This window comes from Aptenodytes patagonicus, chromosome 21 (genome assembly GCF_965638725.1).
Source record: "Aptenodytes patagonicus chromosome 21, bAptPat1.pri.cur, whole genome shotgun sequence".
Taxonomy (NCBI): Eukaryota; Metazoa; Chordata; class Aves; order Sphenisciformes; family Spheniscidae; genus Aptenodytes; species Aptenodytes patagonicus.
In genome coordinates, this window is record NC_134969.1 from 4016417 (window position 1) to 4034773 (window position 18357).

Below are 18357 nucleotides of genomic sequence, written 5' to 3' on the forward strand. Positions count from 1 at the left end.
CAGCTGCCCTCCCTATTCTTCTTTAGACTGCTTTTTCCATTCAGCTGTTTTTCCTTCCTTCTGCTTTCTGCCTTTTTTACCCCTTTTTTTCCCCTTCCAGTTTAGTTTTTACTCCCCATCTACAGCTCTAAGGTACTTCAGGCTGTGTGCAAGCGCTGGGTAACATGGCGCGCCAGCACTGCCATTAGCAGCTTTGCTCCTGTGTACCGCGACTGAAGCCTTGAATGCCAGTGGTGCAGTATCACAGCTTCGAGTGAATATTGCTACCTGTACTCTGAAAAACCTGATGAATCCCAATCTAATATTATGTGCAAGCACAATAAAGACTTGTGCTATTTAGAAGTATTACAGTATCTGTGGAAAGAACATTATTATAATCAAAACATAACTGTGCTTTCAATAGATCTCCAAAACCAACAAACTAATGGTAAGAATCGTGAGATCTCTTGTTATTTCCACAGTTGTCCTGGTTTTGGCTGGGATAGAGTTAATTTTCTTCCTAGTAGCTGGTACAGTGCTGTGTTTTGGATTTAGGATGAGAATAATGTGATGACACAGGGACGTTTTAGTTATTGCTGAGCAGTGCTTACACAGAGTCGAGGCCTTTTCTGCTCCTCATCCCACCCCACCAGCGAGCAGGCTGGGGGGCACAAGAAGTTGGGAGGGGACACGGCTGGGACAGCTGACCCCAGCTGACCAAATGGGTATTCCACACCATAAGATGTTGTGCTCAGTATATAAACTGGGGGAAAATCTGGCGGGGGGACCGCTGCTCGGGAACAGGCTGGGCATCGGTCAGCGGGTGGTGAGCAATTGCTTTGTGCGTCACTTGTTTTGTGTATTCTTTTGTCATTATTATTATTTTCCCTTTTGTGTCCTATTAAATTGTCTTTGTCTCAACCCACGAGTTTTACCTTTTTTTCTGATTCTCTCCCCCACTCACTGGGGGGGAGTGAGCGAACGGTTGTGTGGTGTTTAGCTGCCTGCTGGCTTAAACCACAACAGCAGTGTATGTTCAAAACTTTGCCTTTTCACTTTTTAAGCTATCCATTGCCATTGTTTTACAATGCTTGAGTGATTAACAACTTATACCTTTGACACTGTGCATGCATTAAAACCTTAATGGTTAATTAAAGTATTCATTGCAGCTTGCCATCAGTTAAGCAATTAAAGTTTACTTGTTACTGCTTGTTTCCAAGTCTTCCCAGTCCTCATCCTTGATCTACTTAAAATCCTTCAGGTTTATTGCTGATACTGCTTGTTTTGGCTCTACTGAGTCATATTGGCACTTGGTACCAATTTTGTAGCTGGTTAAGTTTCAAGATGAATTCCACATGTTATTGGCTTAACTTAGTGCTGTCACATCGGCTGACTTATGCTATGTATCATGGATTTCCTGACAACAGTCCTTAAACACTGTATGTTCCTTTAGAATGAGGATTTTTTTAGCCCCATATATATATATATATATTGCCCTTTATCACAGGAATTACCCGGGCTGGCAGCCAAGTGAACGCCTGGGAGGATGTGTATGTGTCTGCAATCTCCAGGTGGTTACTGAGATACCCACTGATGGCATAAAGGCAGTCGGTGCCCCTGGGCATCTCCTACTGGGCGGCATTTCTTGATACCACGATCCCTTTGCTAAGGTACTCATGTGGTTCTGTATGCCACCTACCTTCTGATACGGCTTATTTCCAAGGACTTGATTTTTGACTCTGACAGCCAAATAAACTGTAAGGAAAAACAGTTCATTACTAACTCCAGGAATGTGGCCTTTTCTTAAGGCTTTTTCTTTCTTTTTTTTTTTTTTTTTTTAAATCCATAATGGTTCTTCCTACTGATTTATTCTGGCACTTTTTTTATAAGCTTCCTATACAGGGAAAAACATTTTCTTCTCAACGTGCCCTGGAGGTCTGTAACAAACCAGCAGTGCTACCTTTTATGACTTTAACTTAAATTCAGGTCTCAGATCTAATTTAGCTTACATTTAAATGTGTTCTACTGTGTCAACCCCAGTGGTACATGTAATATTGCTTTCCTCTGCCAATGACTTTCATTCCCTGCACACTGCAGTTCCTCTAGCTTTATTTTATGTGTTCTGGACTCGGGTGTTTTCAGCTGAGTTACCATAGTGGGCTAACAGTTTCTCTTGTTTCAGTACTACAATACTGATTGCTGATTACATGCCTGTGGCTCAGCAGTCTATTACACTTGCTTCCAGAATTACTGTAAAAGTTTTCTATTTTGTCTTCCTTTACTTACATTTCCATAGTTCGGTGATTGATATATGCTATGCCATATCAAGACACTGAGTAAGTAGTCAGGGAGGTTTCCTGGCATTCTTCACGTCTCTCTTCCTTTTCAAAAATTTAGTTGGCAGGTATTTCACATAATAGTTTCTGATATGCATACCACATCCCAGCAGTCATGTTTTCTCTCTTGCACACTTGCTGTGCTCATTCTGTACTACTTTTTTTGTCCACTAATAGTAATCTTACATATATATATATATATTTGTGCATTTACATATTTAAAGCTTTTTTGTTTGAAAATCTCCAGTGATATTCAGTCAGCATCCCCAGTGCTCTGTCTGGCATTGGATGGGTACCCTTGAGGTGGTGGTGGTTGACTATTTGGTAATTTCACACACATGCTAAACTTCACCTTTCTAAAGCCTGCCTCTGCGTCTGGTGCCCTGCCAGCCTCAAGATGCCTTCCACTCCATTGTCTTGCGTCAGGCTGCAAAATGAAACATGCCATCAATTCTGCTAAGATTCACTTTCCAGCCTTTGGGACTTGCTCATAATAATGGGATGGAATAGAGGCTTAATTTGCTACCAGTGTGGATTTGGGGCACATAATTGTTTTTTTTTTCTAGTGATTTTTTTTTTTTAAATATTTTTACCTTACGGCAGGCACACTGTCTGTTTCTGTGGGGCAGTAAAAAGAGAACAAAGAACAGGAGGGGAAAAAAAAAAGGAAATGGCATCTGGCACTTGAGGGGGGGAGGAAGAATAAGGAGGAAAATTATTTGTTTGAAAATTCAAAGGGGGAGCACAGCCACTGTTGGGTTATGAATAAATCTTTACATTCAGTATACAATAGCAATCAGTTGACCTTTCACAGAATTTGCAGCACTGTAATCACTGCTCCTTCCCGTTCGGTACCCTGCTCTTCTCATGAACGTGTCCATCCTTCCCCCTTGTCTTGTATTACCCTACAAGCTTAGATACCATATGCTAGTTTTATAGGGAAAGCCCTGTCCTCCTTAAACCTCTTTCAGATCACTGAAGTCAGATTTTTTTGACATGTGTCAGAAAATTGGATAACCCAGATTTTAGGTATTTATCTGCAACAATCTTCCCCTGTATTGAGAACAAACTTGGAATTATAATTGGCATCATGGAATATGTTTCAGCCTTTCTAATATAAGGGCTACAGAGGTTAGAAAGCACTTCTGCCTAGTGAATATTATCTCTAAGTGAGGATACTGACGCAGCAGCTATCAAAATTGGAGAAATGTGTGGATGTGCCCAGAAAGATCAATGACTATCAGAGGTTCACAGACACCAAATGGCTGGTGCTGGATTCCAAAGGAGCACCGGCTGTCTCGGCTGTAGGATGAGCGTGTTGGAGGGGAGGCGCAGTGGGGACAGAGACAAGATAACAATAGAAACGCGCTGAAGGGAAGAACGGTGTCTGGAAGGAATCAAGGGATTGAAGAGCAAAGATGAAGTAAAGGTGGCTAGTACAAAGCAGAGAAATGGATGAGGGCTATTGCTAAATTTCGTTAGTCATTTCATTCACGTGATCTTATTTGAAAGGTCTGTCGTACGAAACAAAACAGCAGAAGAGTGATTAGCCTGTCCAAACCAGAGGTCCGTTAGCCTGTTTTTCTTTGGGGTTTAATTCTTGCTGGACACTTTTCAGCTATCACTAATTTAAGTGTTCACTGAAGAGGTGTCTGTTCACTAAGCACTTGTAAATTAACTGATGAACTGTGTGCTTGCCAGGAACAGCAAATCTCGGTGTGCAGCATACCTTTATGGAAGAAGAGAAGCCGAGATTTGTGTTCCTTTCTTCCACCTACAAAGACTCATTGCCATCTGCAGACTGCAGTGTGCTGCAAAGGCACCCGAGCTGGTTGTAACCCAGCTGCGTATGTAACTCTGGCAGCGTGGAAGCTCAGCACAGTTTGTAAAAACGGCCCATTTCCAGGAGGGAGCTGATGTCTTTAGGCTGCTACCAATGCCAATTTTTAAAGCTGGGGTAGAGTGTTTAGTTACAGTCTCTGACTCTGCAGTCCTGCATGCTTTAATGGGGGGGGGCAGGGGGTCCTGATGTAAAAAAAAATGGAGTATAGTACCTTTAAAATGTTTTCTGTAAGTGTGTGTATGCATGTGGACTCATGCAGCTGAATACATATGTAGAATATATTACACAACAGTGAACTTTGTTGCTGAGGCCAACATAAGTGGATGAAGTCTTTTATAAAAGGAAATAACTTTCTTGTGTCTTAGTCTTGTACTCATTAAATTCTAAATTGCTTTTGAGTCCTTCAGATGACTGAGAAGTAGGCTCTTTAATATTGTTGGGAAAACCTTATTACAAATGTTGTATTGTTACAATTCCACTTTAAAAGGTGGTAAATGTCACCATGACCTTCGGATTGATATGAACTTAATATTAGAAATCACTTTAATGGCTGTATTACAAAACTCTTATTCAGCAAATGCTTTAACTTAGAGTGGCACTTAGCAGTTGAAAAGCATTAGTTCTGATAACCCTAATTTGCTAGGAAAGATGTAGTCTCTTCATGTATTTCAGTGGCACAAAAAATAAACAATAGCCATAACTTTAACCCAGGAAAAAGTGCCTACACAGCACAACTGCTTTTCCAGCTAAACAGGCAGAATAATGATTGCCTAGGTGTGATGCCTTTAGATATTTTCTCAAATCTTAAGAGCCGCACATGTACAGTTCAACAGCATGGTCAAAACGAACACAGTGGTGACTGCGTACCCAAATGTCTGTCACCTTTTATGTCTAAGTATTCTCTGAATGCAGCTGCTTTTTACAGATTTCTGTTGAAGATTTAAACTTTAAATAAACAGAGAACAGCAGCATATGCGAGCATAATCTGCCAGGACAGATGTGTCCGTTTAAGGTTTTTTGGTGGGTTTTGTTTGGTTTTTGTTGTGGGGTTTTTTTAATACTCATGCTGTAGTTTCATTCTTCTCCAAGAGTAGTTTTTGACTAAGTGACTGGGGATAGTTCTGTAAAAACTGAAAAAAGCAGTACATTAACTTTTCCAACTGTGTGTGTGTCATTAATTTTGTTTCCATTAAATTAAAGTGCTTCCTCTAGCCTCTTTATTTGCATTTTTTTTTTCAGTCCCATTAGGTTAAACTCCAGATACAGAATAGTCAAAAAGATGGGTGGGGGGAGGCTGAGGTGGGTTTAACATAGGAATAGTTGCTTATTTGTCTCAGACTCCAAAAATGTATTTTCTGTGAAGTCTTTCTTTAGTCTGTGCTGATTTAAAGCACGTACTCGTGCGAGTACATTTGAGAGCGTTTATGTAAGCAGTTCCACTGAAGCAGTTCCTTTCAGGGGGTCTAGTCGCAGTGAAAACCTTGGCATTGGACTTTTAGGGGAGAGCCTGGTAACATACAGTAAGTGAAAAAGCTAAGCAAAAACTCTTCCACTGGGGGAAGCTGTAGGGCCAGGACAGTTGATAAGGGTCACTTTCAGGCATATGCAATTAATCGTTGATTCACGAGAGATCAAAGTGTTTTCCCAGCGGTGTGGTTTGGAAGCTGACCTCGTGTGACAAGTGTAACGTGAGTGATAATTGCACGAGTAGTTCTGTTGCTTCTAAGCCTCTGCTGGTACGTAACACTTTTCATGGAAGCTTTCTATTTTGTATCTTCTCTGAAGCTCTGAACAACTTCCTAAAAAAGCCGCATGTCCATGAACAGTGCAGAAACTTGACCCTACCTGGCACTGTGCATGCAAACTCTTGGCAACTTATCAGTAAACATTCCAGGGCAAAGTTCCACTGGTTTTGTGGGCAGTATGATAGAGGAGGAAAAATAAGTTACTAAAAGGAAAAATTGCCCTTGATTTAAAAAATAAAAATATATTTTAAAAACCCCACCTTTGTTATAACCCAATACAGTGCAACAAGGTAGTTGCTTTTGGGGGTACTAGAGTGGCATACTAGATCTCTGGGTGCTGGGTTTTGGGGGAAAAGGGTTTTTGCCTCCTCCTTTTTAGCAGAACGGATTGGGCTGATCCCTTAAGTGCTCCTGTGTTAGTTAGGTATGATCTCAAAATATTTTGAGCTCTGTAGCCAAGAAGGATCATCAATGGTTCAAAACGCAGGACTAAGAATAAGAGAATGTGGGTTTGAAATAATTAAAAAAATAGAAGTTAAGACTGTCTGGTCTCAAGTCTCATGTGCCTCCATTTTTCTGTTGTGGGTTTTTTTTTTTAATGGATGCATTTACTTTAATGTGGATGTTTTCAAATATAAGTCTGACAACTCGGTATCAAAACAGCCTTCCTAATTGCTATAGTTATAGGCTTAAAATATATCTCAATTCATTGGTGTTGCAATTTGTCTGTGTTAAACGCGGAAAAGGAGTGAACATCTGCAGTCTGTTGAGGAGAGGGAACACAGACATTCCTGAGCTCCAAGTACAAGAGTGCAAACTAGAAGAGAAGCATTTCAGCTGTGACAGCGTACCTGTTGGCAAGGCTTCACTTTGTAAAAATACACTGCAAAGCTAAAGGGAGATTGTCGCTGAATGTCTTGTAAGAGCAGTGAGCCTTCTGTTTCTTTGCTGCTTTAAAAACAAATGCAGTTGAATATAATTAACTTCATTAGACCAGGCCTGATTTTAATGTAATAATAAAAAAATGTTGTAAAATTATTTTGGATGAAGTTTTCTTACCTGTATTATAGTTGTCTATAGTTTTTATTCCTGAACTTTTAATTAAAAAAAAAAAAAGTAAGTCTCTATTAGAAATACTGACCTGAAATTACCTTTCTCTTTTTTTTTTTTTTTTTTTTTTTTTTAACAGTACTTTTCTGTATCTGAAGTTCCTGGTAGTGTGGGCCCTAGTACTGTTGGCAGATTTTGTCCTGGAGTTCAGATTTGAGTATCTGTGGCCATTCTGGCTCTTCATCAGGAGTGTTTACGATTCCTTCAGATACCAGGGTTTGGTAAGTATGACACAAAATTACTGTCCCTTTGAAGGGAAATCCTGCAATGTTTCAGGGCATATTCCATGTTGTACAACTAACTTAATGGTGCTGATGATAATTTTCACGAGAGGAGGAATTTTCAAGTGACTAGGTGACCTGGCCTCAAGTCTCTTCTCTCTGCCTGCCTATTTTATCTGTGGCAAGTGGAAGTGAAATATATAGCTATCAAATTTTCACAATAGGAAAATATTGCTTGAATTCCTGAGATTAGTGAATTGGTTTAGATCCCTATATAACAGGGTTTTCTTTAAAATAAAATGGAAGCCCTTGCCTGTTTAGATATTTACTACTCTTACAGAGAGTAAATGATGCTGCTGGTTGTTTGGGGTTTTTGTTTCGTTTGGTTTTTTTTTTCCCAGAAGGAGAATATAGTTGATATAATACTGTATCAACAGTGTAAGTGAAAATCTTCAAACAAAATATATAAGGAATAAATATAGCTGTTTGGAGACTTGTTGGAAGAGTGGATGGGCACAGATTCTCAAGTTGCATCCGTTCTCCCTTAATTGGCTAAGTTTCTGCTTTCATTGGTCAGACTGCTCCATTTCTTTGCCCTGATTATAAACAGCACTAGTGTTTCTATGTTGAAATCATTGTGGTGTCACCATTAATAAATAAACTGGTAATATTTGCTGGAATAAACCAAAACACTCTTCTTTCCCCCCACCCCTCCTTTCTTTTAGGCCTTTTCAGTATTTTTTGTTTGTGTAGCATTCACATCAAATATAATATGTCTGCTCTTCATACCAATACAATGGCTGTTTTTTGCTGCCAGCACGTATGTTTGGGTACAGTATGTCTGGCACACAGGTGGGTCACTTTTTTTATTTACAACTTACTGATTTGAATATCTATCTTACAGCTTTTAGTAGCATGCAGAAACCCTCTTCTATTTGTTACCACGTTTGTTTTAATGCACTTTTGTTATAGTTGAAAAATGTTCTTTTGCTTTCATTAGTATGCTGATTTGCACTTGATACATGTCTGGGTGGATCCTGTAGTAACCATTAAAGCTCGACCAATGGAACTGAAGGTGTATAAACAGGAGTTCTAGAGCAGTGGAAAAAAAAAAAGTATTTTCCTGATTTCAAAACACTTCTGCAGCTATTCAACAAATGCAGAGCACATAGGAAAAGTTTGGGAAACAGTGTTACATTCTTCCTACTACTTGATTAGTGTGCTGTTAATTTTGGATATTGTCATAGTTTAAATTCGTATTAGTCAAATCTTTGTGTCAACTGGATTCAGTTTCTGAGCAAAAAGGCTGGTAATACCAGTGGCTGCCCCAACAGTTTGAGATGTGTGGAGAAATCTTCTCCCTGCCCACCCCCCCTTTTTTTTTATCCTTAGTTGTTTGGGGGTTTTTTAATAAATCCTTGGATTCTGGGGTTTTGGGGCAGCAGTTGGATTGGGGGAGGTGGTTTAGTTTGCATGAGCACCAACACTTGACATGGGTTATGTATATGTCTTTCCCTCAATCAAAAAAATTTAGGAATAGAACTTGATTTTTTTTTTTTTTTCCTTTTTTTTAGAGGTAACTTTTCCCTACCCAAGTCCTTGGGATTTGGGGCTTTTGTAATATTTCATGTTAGACTTGTCGTCAGATCACAAGAATTTGCAGGATAGCGTGGATCATTTCTCAGCGTACTGGTGAAAGCAGTCATCTTTCTGACAAGTTAGTCATTTATAATAATGACAATGTGGGAGCTAATGGAAGATACTGTGAACCAGTTGCTGCCCAATTTAAAATACGTAAAAAATCTGGAGTTATTTTTAGGGTTGTATTAAGATGTTAAAGTGTTATCTGAAGTTGTTCTCAGAGTTGATGTTTAGAAACCCTAAAGGAAAAAACATGATGGGCCAGTTTTAACTGTAGCTATTGAGCTTGTTTAATATTTTAATTCACTGCAACCTTAGGGATTCTTCTTTTTAAATGCTCATCTAAGTCGATGGGCACTTGCTCTTTTTTTTAGGAAGTTATGATCTTTTTAGGTGGTATGTCTACCTAGCTGAAATGTTGAGTCCCTTTAAGCTGACAGTTTCTGCTATAGGTTTCTCATTTATGCAGAGCACAGCTATTCAAGAGAGACCAAAGTAGAGACCACAGTAAATAACATCAGGGCCTCAGAGTAATGCTCTTTTTAGTTTCGAATTTAAGACCTGTTTCCAAATCAGCACACAATATGTTGATGTCAGTATGTGATCAAGAACTTTGTGTATTTTTATGAAGCTTGTGGCATGGAACTGGAATTGATTTGTGGAAATTTACAGTGGCTATATTGCATGCAACAGTGGCGTTTTCCATTGGCCAAGAGGATTAAGACCTTAGTTTTGCTTGGCTACTATTTTACATTCTCACCAGTAGTGCTGGAGAGAGAAATCAATACAGCATCCTAAATGTTCCCCTGATGGAGAGTTTTGAGTTGCAGACTGTTTTCTGCATTACTGTATATGGAGTAACCAGTACTGTGCTTACTCACTCCTGTTTTCTCAGCTGATTTGCTCACTGCTGCTACTAAGACATACCTAACTTGGAGTGAAAAAGTAGTCCAAGCTTACCGCTTCTGACTCAAAGATCATCAGCTGTAACATTACCTCATCTTCTGCAGTTTCTTCCATTTGTGTTCTTTTTCTGTAGAGGGTTTTGTGCCAAGCTATTTCATTAGCTGTGCATCTGTTATTTTTCACTGGTGCCGTGTAAAAGTAATAAAGCAAGATAAAGAGACAAAAGTTTAGAGCTGGTTTAGAATAAAGACATCCTAGATACTTTATTCTCAAAAAACCCTCTTACAATTCCCTATGTGTCTGTCTGAAAATTTCCCTTGACTTTTGGAATGTTTTAAAAATAACTTGAAAATATTTGCTGCTTGTAATATATTACTAAGGTCTTTCTCTCTTTTTCTCTTCTCTCAATAGAGAGGGGTGTGTGCTTACCAACAGTATCACTGTGGATACTTTTCGTTTATATTGAAGCAGCCATTAGATTTAAAGATTTAAAAAACTTCCATGTAGACCTTTGTCGTCCATTTGCAGCACACTGGTAAGTGGTGTTTTTTTTTTTCTCCTTTTCTTATTAACCTTTTTTTCACCAGGGAAATTAGTATTCAGGGCTTTTTATTTTGGTTCAGGGTTTCGCTGCTGTTGTAGTTTAACCCGGCAGGCAGCTAAACACCACACAGCCGTTCTCTCACTCCCCCCCCCCAGTGGGATGGGGGAGAGAATTGGAAAAAAAAAAAAAGTAAAATTCATGGGTTGAGATAAAGACAGTTTAATAGGACAGAAAAGGAAGGGAAAATAATAATAATGATAAAAGAATATACAAAATAAGCGATGCACAATACAGTTGCTCACCACCTGCTGACCGATGCCCAGCCAGTTCCCGAGCAGCGGTTGCCGTGCCCGGGCCAACTCCCCCCAGTTTCTATACTGAGCATGACGTCGTATGGTGTGGAATATCCCTTTGGCCAGTTGGGGTCAGCTGTCCTGGCTGTGCCCCCTCCCAGCTTCTCGCTGGCAGGGCATGGGAAGCTGAAAAGTCCTTGACCAGTGTAAGCACTGCTCAGCAACAACTAAAACATCGGTGTGTTATCAACATTGTTCTCATGCTAAATCCAAAACACAGCACTGTACCAGCTACTGGGAAGAAAATTAACTATCCCAGCTGAAACCAGGACACCTGTTCAGTTGTCCCCTTGCACATCTGCCATTAAATATTCCATGAGAAATGTACACTAGACATTAACCAAGTGCAACCTTTCTGAAGATACAGTGCTTGTGAGCCGTAGGGAATTTGTAGCATGGATATTCCTAGCATTTCTTGAAAATTCTTGTCATCAATTTACAAATTTTGTATTTACATAATGAATAGATGGTAAAAGTAGGAAAAAAATATTTTCACTGATAATTTATGTATCCCATTAAAAAAATTTTCTTTCTTTTTTTTTTTTCCTGTAACAAAGCACTCCCCTCTTTCCCTTCCAGTGAGAAGGGTTCTCATGAGCATCTGATTTCATAATTCGCCAGAGGAAGTGAATAAACTTCAGGTTGAAAATTGTGACAGAAAATAAAAAACAAACGCTACTTATTATACTACTTCTTTGGAAGTGATAAGAATGACTTCAGGCAAAAGACTTAACTGCAGAGTATCCATATCTGGAAGAAATGCACTTTTATTCTGCAAGTTTTTAGTGTAGTATGCATTGATCAGGCTACGTTTAAAATGTGTCCTGTCTTTCCTGGAGTCATTTGGTCCAGTTCCCTGATACAGTCTCCGATAAATTAGACATCTGTCATTTTAATCTATATTGTCTACATTGTACAATAAATCCCTTAAACACTAATTAAATTCTATAGTAGGTTACAAAAGCACTTTAGGAGCTGTGAAGAAAGGTCTTTCTGCTGCTGAATTGGATGCAAACATTTCAGCTTGTCATCAGAGTTTTAGAACTGTAGCTACAGCTGGCTTTACGCAGTATTACAAAAGAAGCATTGGCAGAGATAATGTCAGATGCATATGCAAATGATTCTTGCATTCTGGCAGCTAACTTAGAAATGCAATTTGCACAGTGCTATTACTGAGCAAAGAATGAGAAGATTTTAATGGTTAATAGTCATCTGCATCTGAGTTTTCCCCTGATCTAGGACACCTTCAGTTTTTAAAATGCAACTTCGCTGTGCTTTGTTAAAATACTTGTCAAAGATATATTTATTTTTATACAGGGGCGTTTGCTCATTGATCAAGTAACCGTGTTAATAAATACACTAGCACAATTTGTTAGCATTCTGTATTGGTGCAGTTGTCACAAGCTAATGAGAATACTTAAATTCTGCATGATGAAGCTGATATACAAAAAAATAATTCTGAAGTTCTGTTACGCTTCTGTCATCCCCGTCAAGAAATGGAACAGCAGAGTCTGGCTGGAAGTGAAATTCTTCATATCTTATCTGTCAGTAAGATAAGTGGAAGAACTAAGTTCAGAGATTAGATGTTTTTCGCTTACAGCTTCAAGGTCAGTCTCCTAAACGAGGAATTTCCAAAGGCTGTTTGTTGCCCACAGAAGATGTCTTAATTGTGGCCATCCTCAACAGAGGCAGATGGTTATTGAGGCTTTACCTCCAGGGTCACTTCTAGCAGTAGCAGGTGTGGGTGACGGCACTTTGGCTCACAGACTTGGTCCCCCCCAGGAATGCAGTAGCCCCAAAGCTGTGTTCCAGCGGCTTCTCCAGCTCTTGTTTCTCAGCCTGTGCTGCAGCGAGAAGGTATCGCAGGGCCTGTTGCGGAGGCGGTATTTTGGAGAACCATTGTTCTGTCTCACCTTTAAAGAGTGGTGGAAAAGGGATCTGCTCTTAATTTCTGAGTGCAAAAGGATGGGGCCGAGGATCAGTTTCTCCTTCCACTGTTCTGGATGAATGTTGTTAATACATCTCCCAGTTTAATGTCTTATATATTACATGGCCCTTTAGGAACAAAACTTGGGAACTTCTGCTGTATTTGGCTGTTATCTCCTTAAAAGGTGCATAATTCCTAGTCTGGTGCTTGTCTAAAAGCTGCCTTTGCTATGCGTAGTGCAATTGCATTGTTGTAATCCTTTAATCTATGCAACAGTTAATTGCTGTCTGTAATGAACTGTAATTTTATCTTGATAAAGAGGTGCCTACATTTTTGAACTGTAGCTTTATTATAGTACAGCAAAAAACATTTTATATATAATTTTCTATGAAAAGCTGTAATCCAGATGTATTCACAGCTATATATTCATTACAATTTATTAATTTGCTATTATGGTTACATTTTGAATAATAATGTTGCTTTTTTTCTTAGTATTGGCTACCCTGTTGTGACTTTGGGCTTTGGCTTCAAAAGTTACGTCAGCTACAAAATGCGTTTAAGAAAACAAAAAGAAGTGCAGAAAGAGAATGAGTTCTACATGCAGCTTCTCCAGCAAGCTCTGCCCCCAGAACAGCAGATGCTACAAAGGCAAGAGAGGGAGGCAGAGGAAGGCAAGTTATACTTAATGTGTTTGCTATTATCTGCTATTTAAAAAAAAAAAAGCCCGCTAAGGAAGAGCTTCTTTAGTCCATGTTGTTTTGATGAAAGTAGAGTGAACTTAGAAACAGAGGAGCCAGAAATAAAATTATTTTTGGCAGTGGTTAGTATGACAGTAGAAATGAATTATGTCCTCTCTGTTTAGTCAGTCGGTGCTCTGTGAAGCACTAGTATTTATTATTAAATCCCTTGGTTACTGTTTCCTGCCTGTAATGAGGAAAAAGTCTTAAAATATCTGACTTCTGATTTTCTTTTCTAAATAGACTCTAATGATGATTGTTTTCTGCAGAAGTGATTGATGTGTACTTAATGATTTTTCTTTGTATGTCAGAGTATTGATTGACTTAATGAACTAAGTATTTTTTTTATTTTGATATTGCAGCAGCCAAAGGATTATCTGATATGGATTCCTCAATACTTTTGCAGCACAATGGAGGCATTCCAGCCAATAAGAAATTATCTGCAACGTTGCCAGAGCTAGAATATAGAGAAAAAGGGAAAGAAAAGGACAAGGATGCTAAGAAACACAACCTTGGAATAAATAACAATATTTTGCAACCTGTAGACTCTAAAATACAAGAAATTGAATATATGGAAAACCATATCAATAGTAAAAGATTAAATAATGATCTTGTAGGAAGTACAGAAAACCTCTTAAAAGAGGACTCATGCACTGCCTCATCCAAAAATTACAAAAATGTCAGCGGAGTTGTGAACTCCTCACCTCGCAGTCACAGTGCAACTAACGGGAGCATCCCTTCCTCATCTACTAAAAATGAGAAAAAACAGAAATGTGCTAGCAAGAGCCCAAGCACGCATAAGGACTTAATGGAAAATTGTATTCCTAATAACCAGCTAAGCAAACCAGATGCACTGGTAAGGTAAGTTTGATCTGAGCATTGTGTAACAGCCTGTTTTATCCTCCCTTCGTTCCAGTACATCGTATCTTTTTTTTTTTCCTTAGGAAAATGTAACTTATGATCCCATAAGGAAGACAGAATTGTCTAGTAATGGAATAAGATAACTAGGAGTTGGGCCTTTTGGGTTCTGTTCTTGATTTTTGCGTCTGCTTTGCTATGCAGCCTTGAGCAAATTTCTTCCTTTCTACCTCAGTATATGGTACTTACCTACCTCACAGGGGTGTTGTGAGGCATAATAAATAGCTTTGACAATCATTTGATAGAAGGCATGAGAGAAATGTGGAGAATCATTATTACAGAGCTCAGGGGATGTGTTCTTGACCAATCTTCCATGGGGTGACCTTTACGTCTCCAGGGAATTCAGTGGGGTTTGATGGTGCCTGAATAGGTGTTTTGTCTTAATGTTTTGTTTTGTTTTTTCCCTTGAAAATGTTTGGCTTTTGTTTTAATCTTCAATTGACAAGTATAGATGCAAAGTATCAGCTACTACATAACTCCTTAAAGCGATAAGTTCAGATTCCTGCTTGCATACGTGCTGCCTTACTGGTTTAAGTACAGGTCACAGGGATTTAATTTAGCTGCCTTGTAAACTATAAAGATTGAAAAAGTCACATCTTTACATATGCTTATCTGAAGTTTAAATAAAGGTGTATTTATGAAATATAGCTAAGTACTTACAGCATGTAAGTCCTGAGACATACAGTGTTGTCGTACGTTACCAAAACAAGTACTTGTAAGAAAGAAAGTGTGTAACTGTTCAAAATGGGGATAGAGGTACGTCTAGAACAAAACTGTTGCACAATTACACACTTTCTTACCATTCCTGGCTTATGTGTCTCATTTTCCTTTTCTCACGTGCTGAACGCTCTTTGGCCAACAAATCCTCGTTGGCTAACTTAATTGGCAGATCAGGTTCGCTTTCCCTGCAGGTACCTTTTGATAATTGGACTTTTGACTCCGGTCTGTCTCTGAGAATTTGTGCTATGTGAATACAATTACTTCAATGAAAATATTATTTTCTCCTCTGATAATCACTCTGCCACTGATTGGTGTACCTCTGCCAATTAAATATCCAGACTAATTGATACCTCATGTCTGTAGAGAACTTGTATGAAGCAAATAAGAAACCAGCTAATCAATCTAGTCTGTGAATCAAATTCAGCCAAGATTAATGGGATGCAGATGGCTGTCTTCAGCAAAGCTGTGTCTAAATAAACACGTATATGACTGCTGTATTTGTATGTTGCCAGTCTCAGACGGGCATCTCTATACTCTTTACATGGCTTCTTTGCTCACTGAAGAGGTCGGTTCAGCTTTGCTGCAGTTCAAAATGTGGTTCGTAAGTCCTGAGAAAAGAGAAGGGAAGCGCTTTATAGAATGACCTGCCAGACTAAGAATTTTGTCCTGTGTAGCTATGACAAGGAATGAGATGTAAGCCTCATATGTTTTAAGTTTTAAATTACACATTGAAATTTTTATATGCTGTGATGTGACCTTAGGCCAGGTGGTCATTGTAATTGTCCAAAGCAGGTTTTCTAATGCAGAGGTGAGTATACAATAAACTAGACTGTGCCCTTACAGAACTCTAGCTCCTCTAATTCACTGGGTGGGGATGGAGTACACAATCAGCATACTCTGAAAGTGCCTTTGTGCAACGTAGCCTTACTCTGTCCTGAAATTGAAGTACGCTACTTCGGTGTTTTGTTTGTCGAGTGTTTCTATGTGATGCGCGGGTGTGATGTGGCTGTTGTGCTACAAATTCATGCAGCTGCTTATTGTGCAGTGATTTCCCCGCACAGGCAAGCCAAGAGCACTTAAAACACCAACTTCCCGTGTGTCACTGCTCAGTTTCTTACAAACGTAGATGACTGAAATCATTCATGAAATCTTGTTTCAGTTCAGATTGAGAATGTAACTCCTACACCAATAGAAGCATAAACTTACCTGACAAATTGGATGGGATGGAATGCACTTAAATTTAAAAATTCATGTTTATTTTTTTTAACTTGTCAGTTATACTGTCCCTGGAGTGTAAGGCACTTGTTCATCTTTTCCACTTCCAGTAGTATTACTCATTCCTGTTATTAAACTTTTAGTCTGCATCAGTGCTGTACCCTGAAAAGGGCTGTGTGAAGTCCTGCATTTGTGTCTGACTTTCAGATCAGACCTGCTCAGCTTCCAAATAAAGATGCTTTTTATAACTTCTTGTCCAGCAGACTCACAGCAGGATGTCAAAACCAAGCTGCTTTCCTTTTGTGCTCACAAAAGATTTCCCTGAGCTGACTAACCAGTATTAAATGTAAAGTATGCCTTATGACTGCTAGGGACTCAGGATTAATAGAGGTTATTCGAGACAGTAAAGATTGGGTTTTTTTGAGAATGAGACAGTCTTGCATGCTTGTTAATTTTTTTTCTTTTAAATACTTGATGTGACATTTGTATCTGAAAGGGTACTGCTAGTTAAGTTTATATTTTGTATGTACAATGTTACTTTTATTTGAAACAGTAAGTTTTTATTTTTGTTCTGTCTGGTAAATGCATATGTGCATATGTGTTTAGTTTTTTGGAGAGGAAGTCACTGATCCCCATCTCTAGGTATTTCAGTAAATATAATGTTATGTTATTGTCATGTTGATAGCCAGAGCAGAGGGATTCAAGAGGCTCTGTCCCTGCTGATCAGCCTTGAAAGTAATCTCTGCCTTAGTTTTTTTTGTTCCTACAATTGAAATTAATATCTACTTCTGACGGATGCTGAAATCTGCTGTTTGTTTGTCAAGCACGTAATAGAATCTCAGTGATCTGAGCTGCTTATTTCCCAACACTATGGTAATTGGGCCAATGGAGGGATGCATCTGGAATCTAGTGGAGGGATAAACTTGGTATCCCTTTACACTCAATATTGTTTGTCAGTAGGTACAGAGCAAGTTGACTTGTTAGTTACTGTTTCACTGTCACTTCTGAGCTGCAGCAGTTCGTGTTTTAGGGGCTCGATGTATGGAACGAGTCCAAGCTGTAATTGCTGCAGAATTATTTTTTTTTTTAATTGCGTATTACATAGTAATAATCATATCCTGCCTCTAGCTACTTGCACCCTTAAAGAAAAAAACAACCAAAAAACACGCACAAAAAAACTGGCAGTGCAGCTTGGCGAAACTGTTTGTATCCATAGAGGTCTTGCCTTTGGCACATGAGGTGTTGAAGCAAGCTGTCTTATGTACTAATTATTCTCAGAGATAATGATGACATCTTCTGGCAGTTGGACTAAGAAAAATATTTGTGAACCAAGGGCTGGTCTACCACATCTTATTTTGCTTTCCTAAAATTTGATGTTACCTGCAGAGACAGACTTGAAGGTTTTAATGTAAATTTGTGTCCATTTGATGCTAATTATTGTACATCTTTTGTGGCACCATTGATGTCCTAAGAGTGATTGCTGCTGCTTCTTATCCCCCCTGCCTGAAATGGCATTAGTATACCAGAAGGCTTTCTGCTGTCACCTGCAGTGGGGAAGATGGTCAGTGTTTCATGAAATATGATGGGACTGAAGGAAAGCATAGAATAGAAAAGCAAAAGACTTGGGAATGTAAATTAGAAATCTGGGAGATGATCTTTCTAGCAGACCATTTTCAAGGCACTGTCAACATAGTGCTTGGACTGTTCAGAAACAGAATAACCTCTTGAAATGCCAGCTACTTAGATGAATTCTGTGTAGGAGAAAAATAAGTAACTCCGCTTTCTCTCTGTGGATTACTGTCTTTTTGGTAATGAAAAATGCTCTGAGGAACAGCATATTAGTTACAGCAAGAGAACCTCAATGCTGCGGGATCACATTGGCTACTTCAAAGAAGTAGGTTCACTGCGGGGAATGCTTATGCCAACAGATTGGGCTGGAACAGAACAAAGGAAAAAATGGGTCTCTTAAAAAAGCATCTGAGTGCCTTCTGGGTCTTTTAAACTTTTAATTTTTATATAAATTGTGTTTCATTTGTGTGCAATTGCCAGGTGATTATGGAATTGTGTTAACCGAGTAAACTAAGCAACAAGGATGTGTTATTCACCAGTTATCAATACTTAGGAGGATTAAGCTGAATTGAGTTGTCTTTAAGTTGACCCAT

At 38.9% G+C, this 18357-nt stretch overlaps 1 protein-coding gene across 1 annotated transcript in view; it reads left to right on the forward strand.

Annotated features, from left to right (window-relative positions):
* The window catches only part of MACO1 (macoilin 1), a 31653-nt gene that overhangs the window by 2714 nt on the left and 10582 nt on the right, over positions 1-18357 (forward strand). Inside the window, exons 2-6 of the mRNA XM_076357099.1 lie at positions 7093-7234; positions 7960-8086; positions 10193-10316; positions 13098-13276; positions 13705-14203. Of these exons, the coding sequence (XP_076213214.1) occupies positions 7093-7234; positions 7960-8086; positions 10193-10316; positions 13098-13276; positions 13705-14203 (1071 nt within the window). The remainder of the gene's footprint in view (positions 1-7092; positions 7235-7959; positions 8087-10192; positions 10317-13097; positions 13277-13704; positions 14204-18357) is intronic.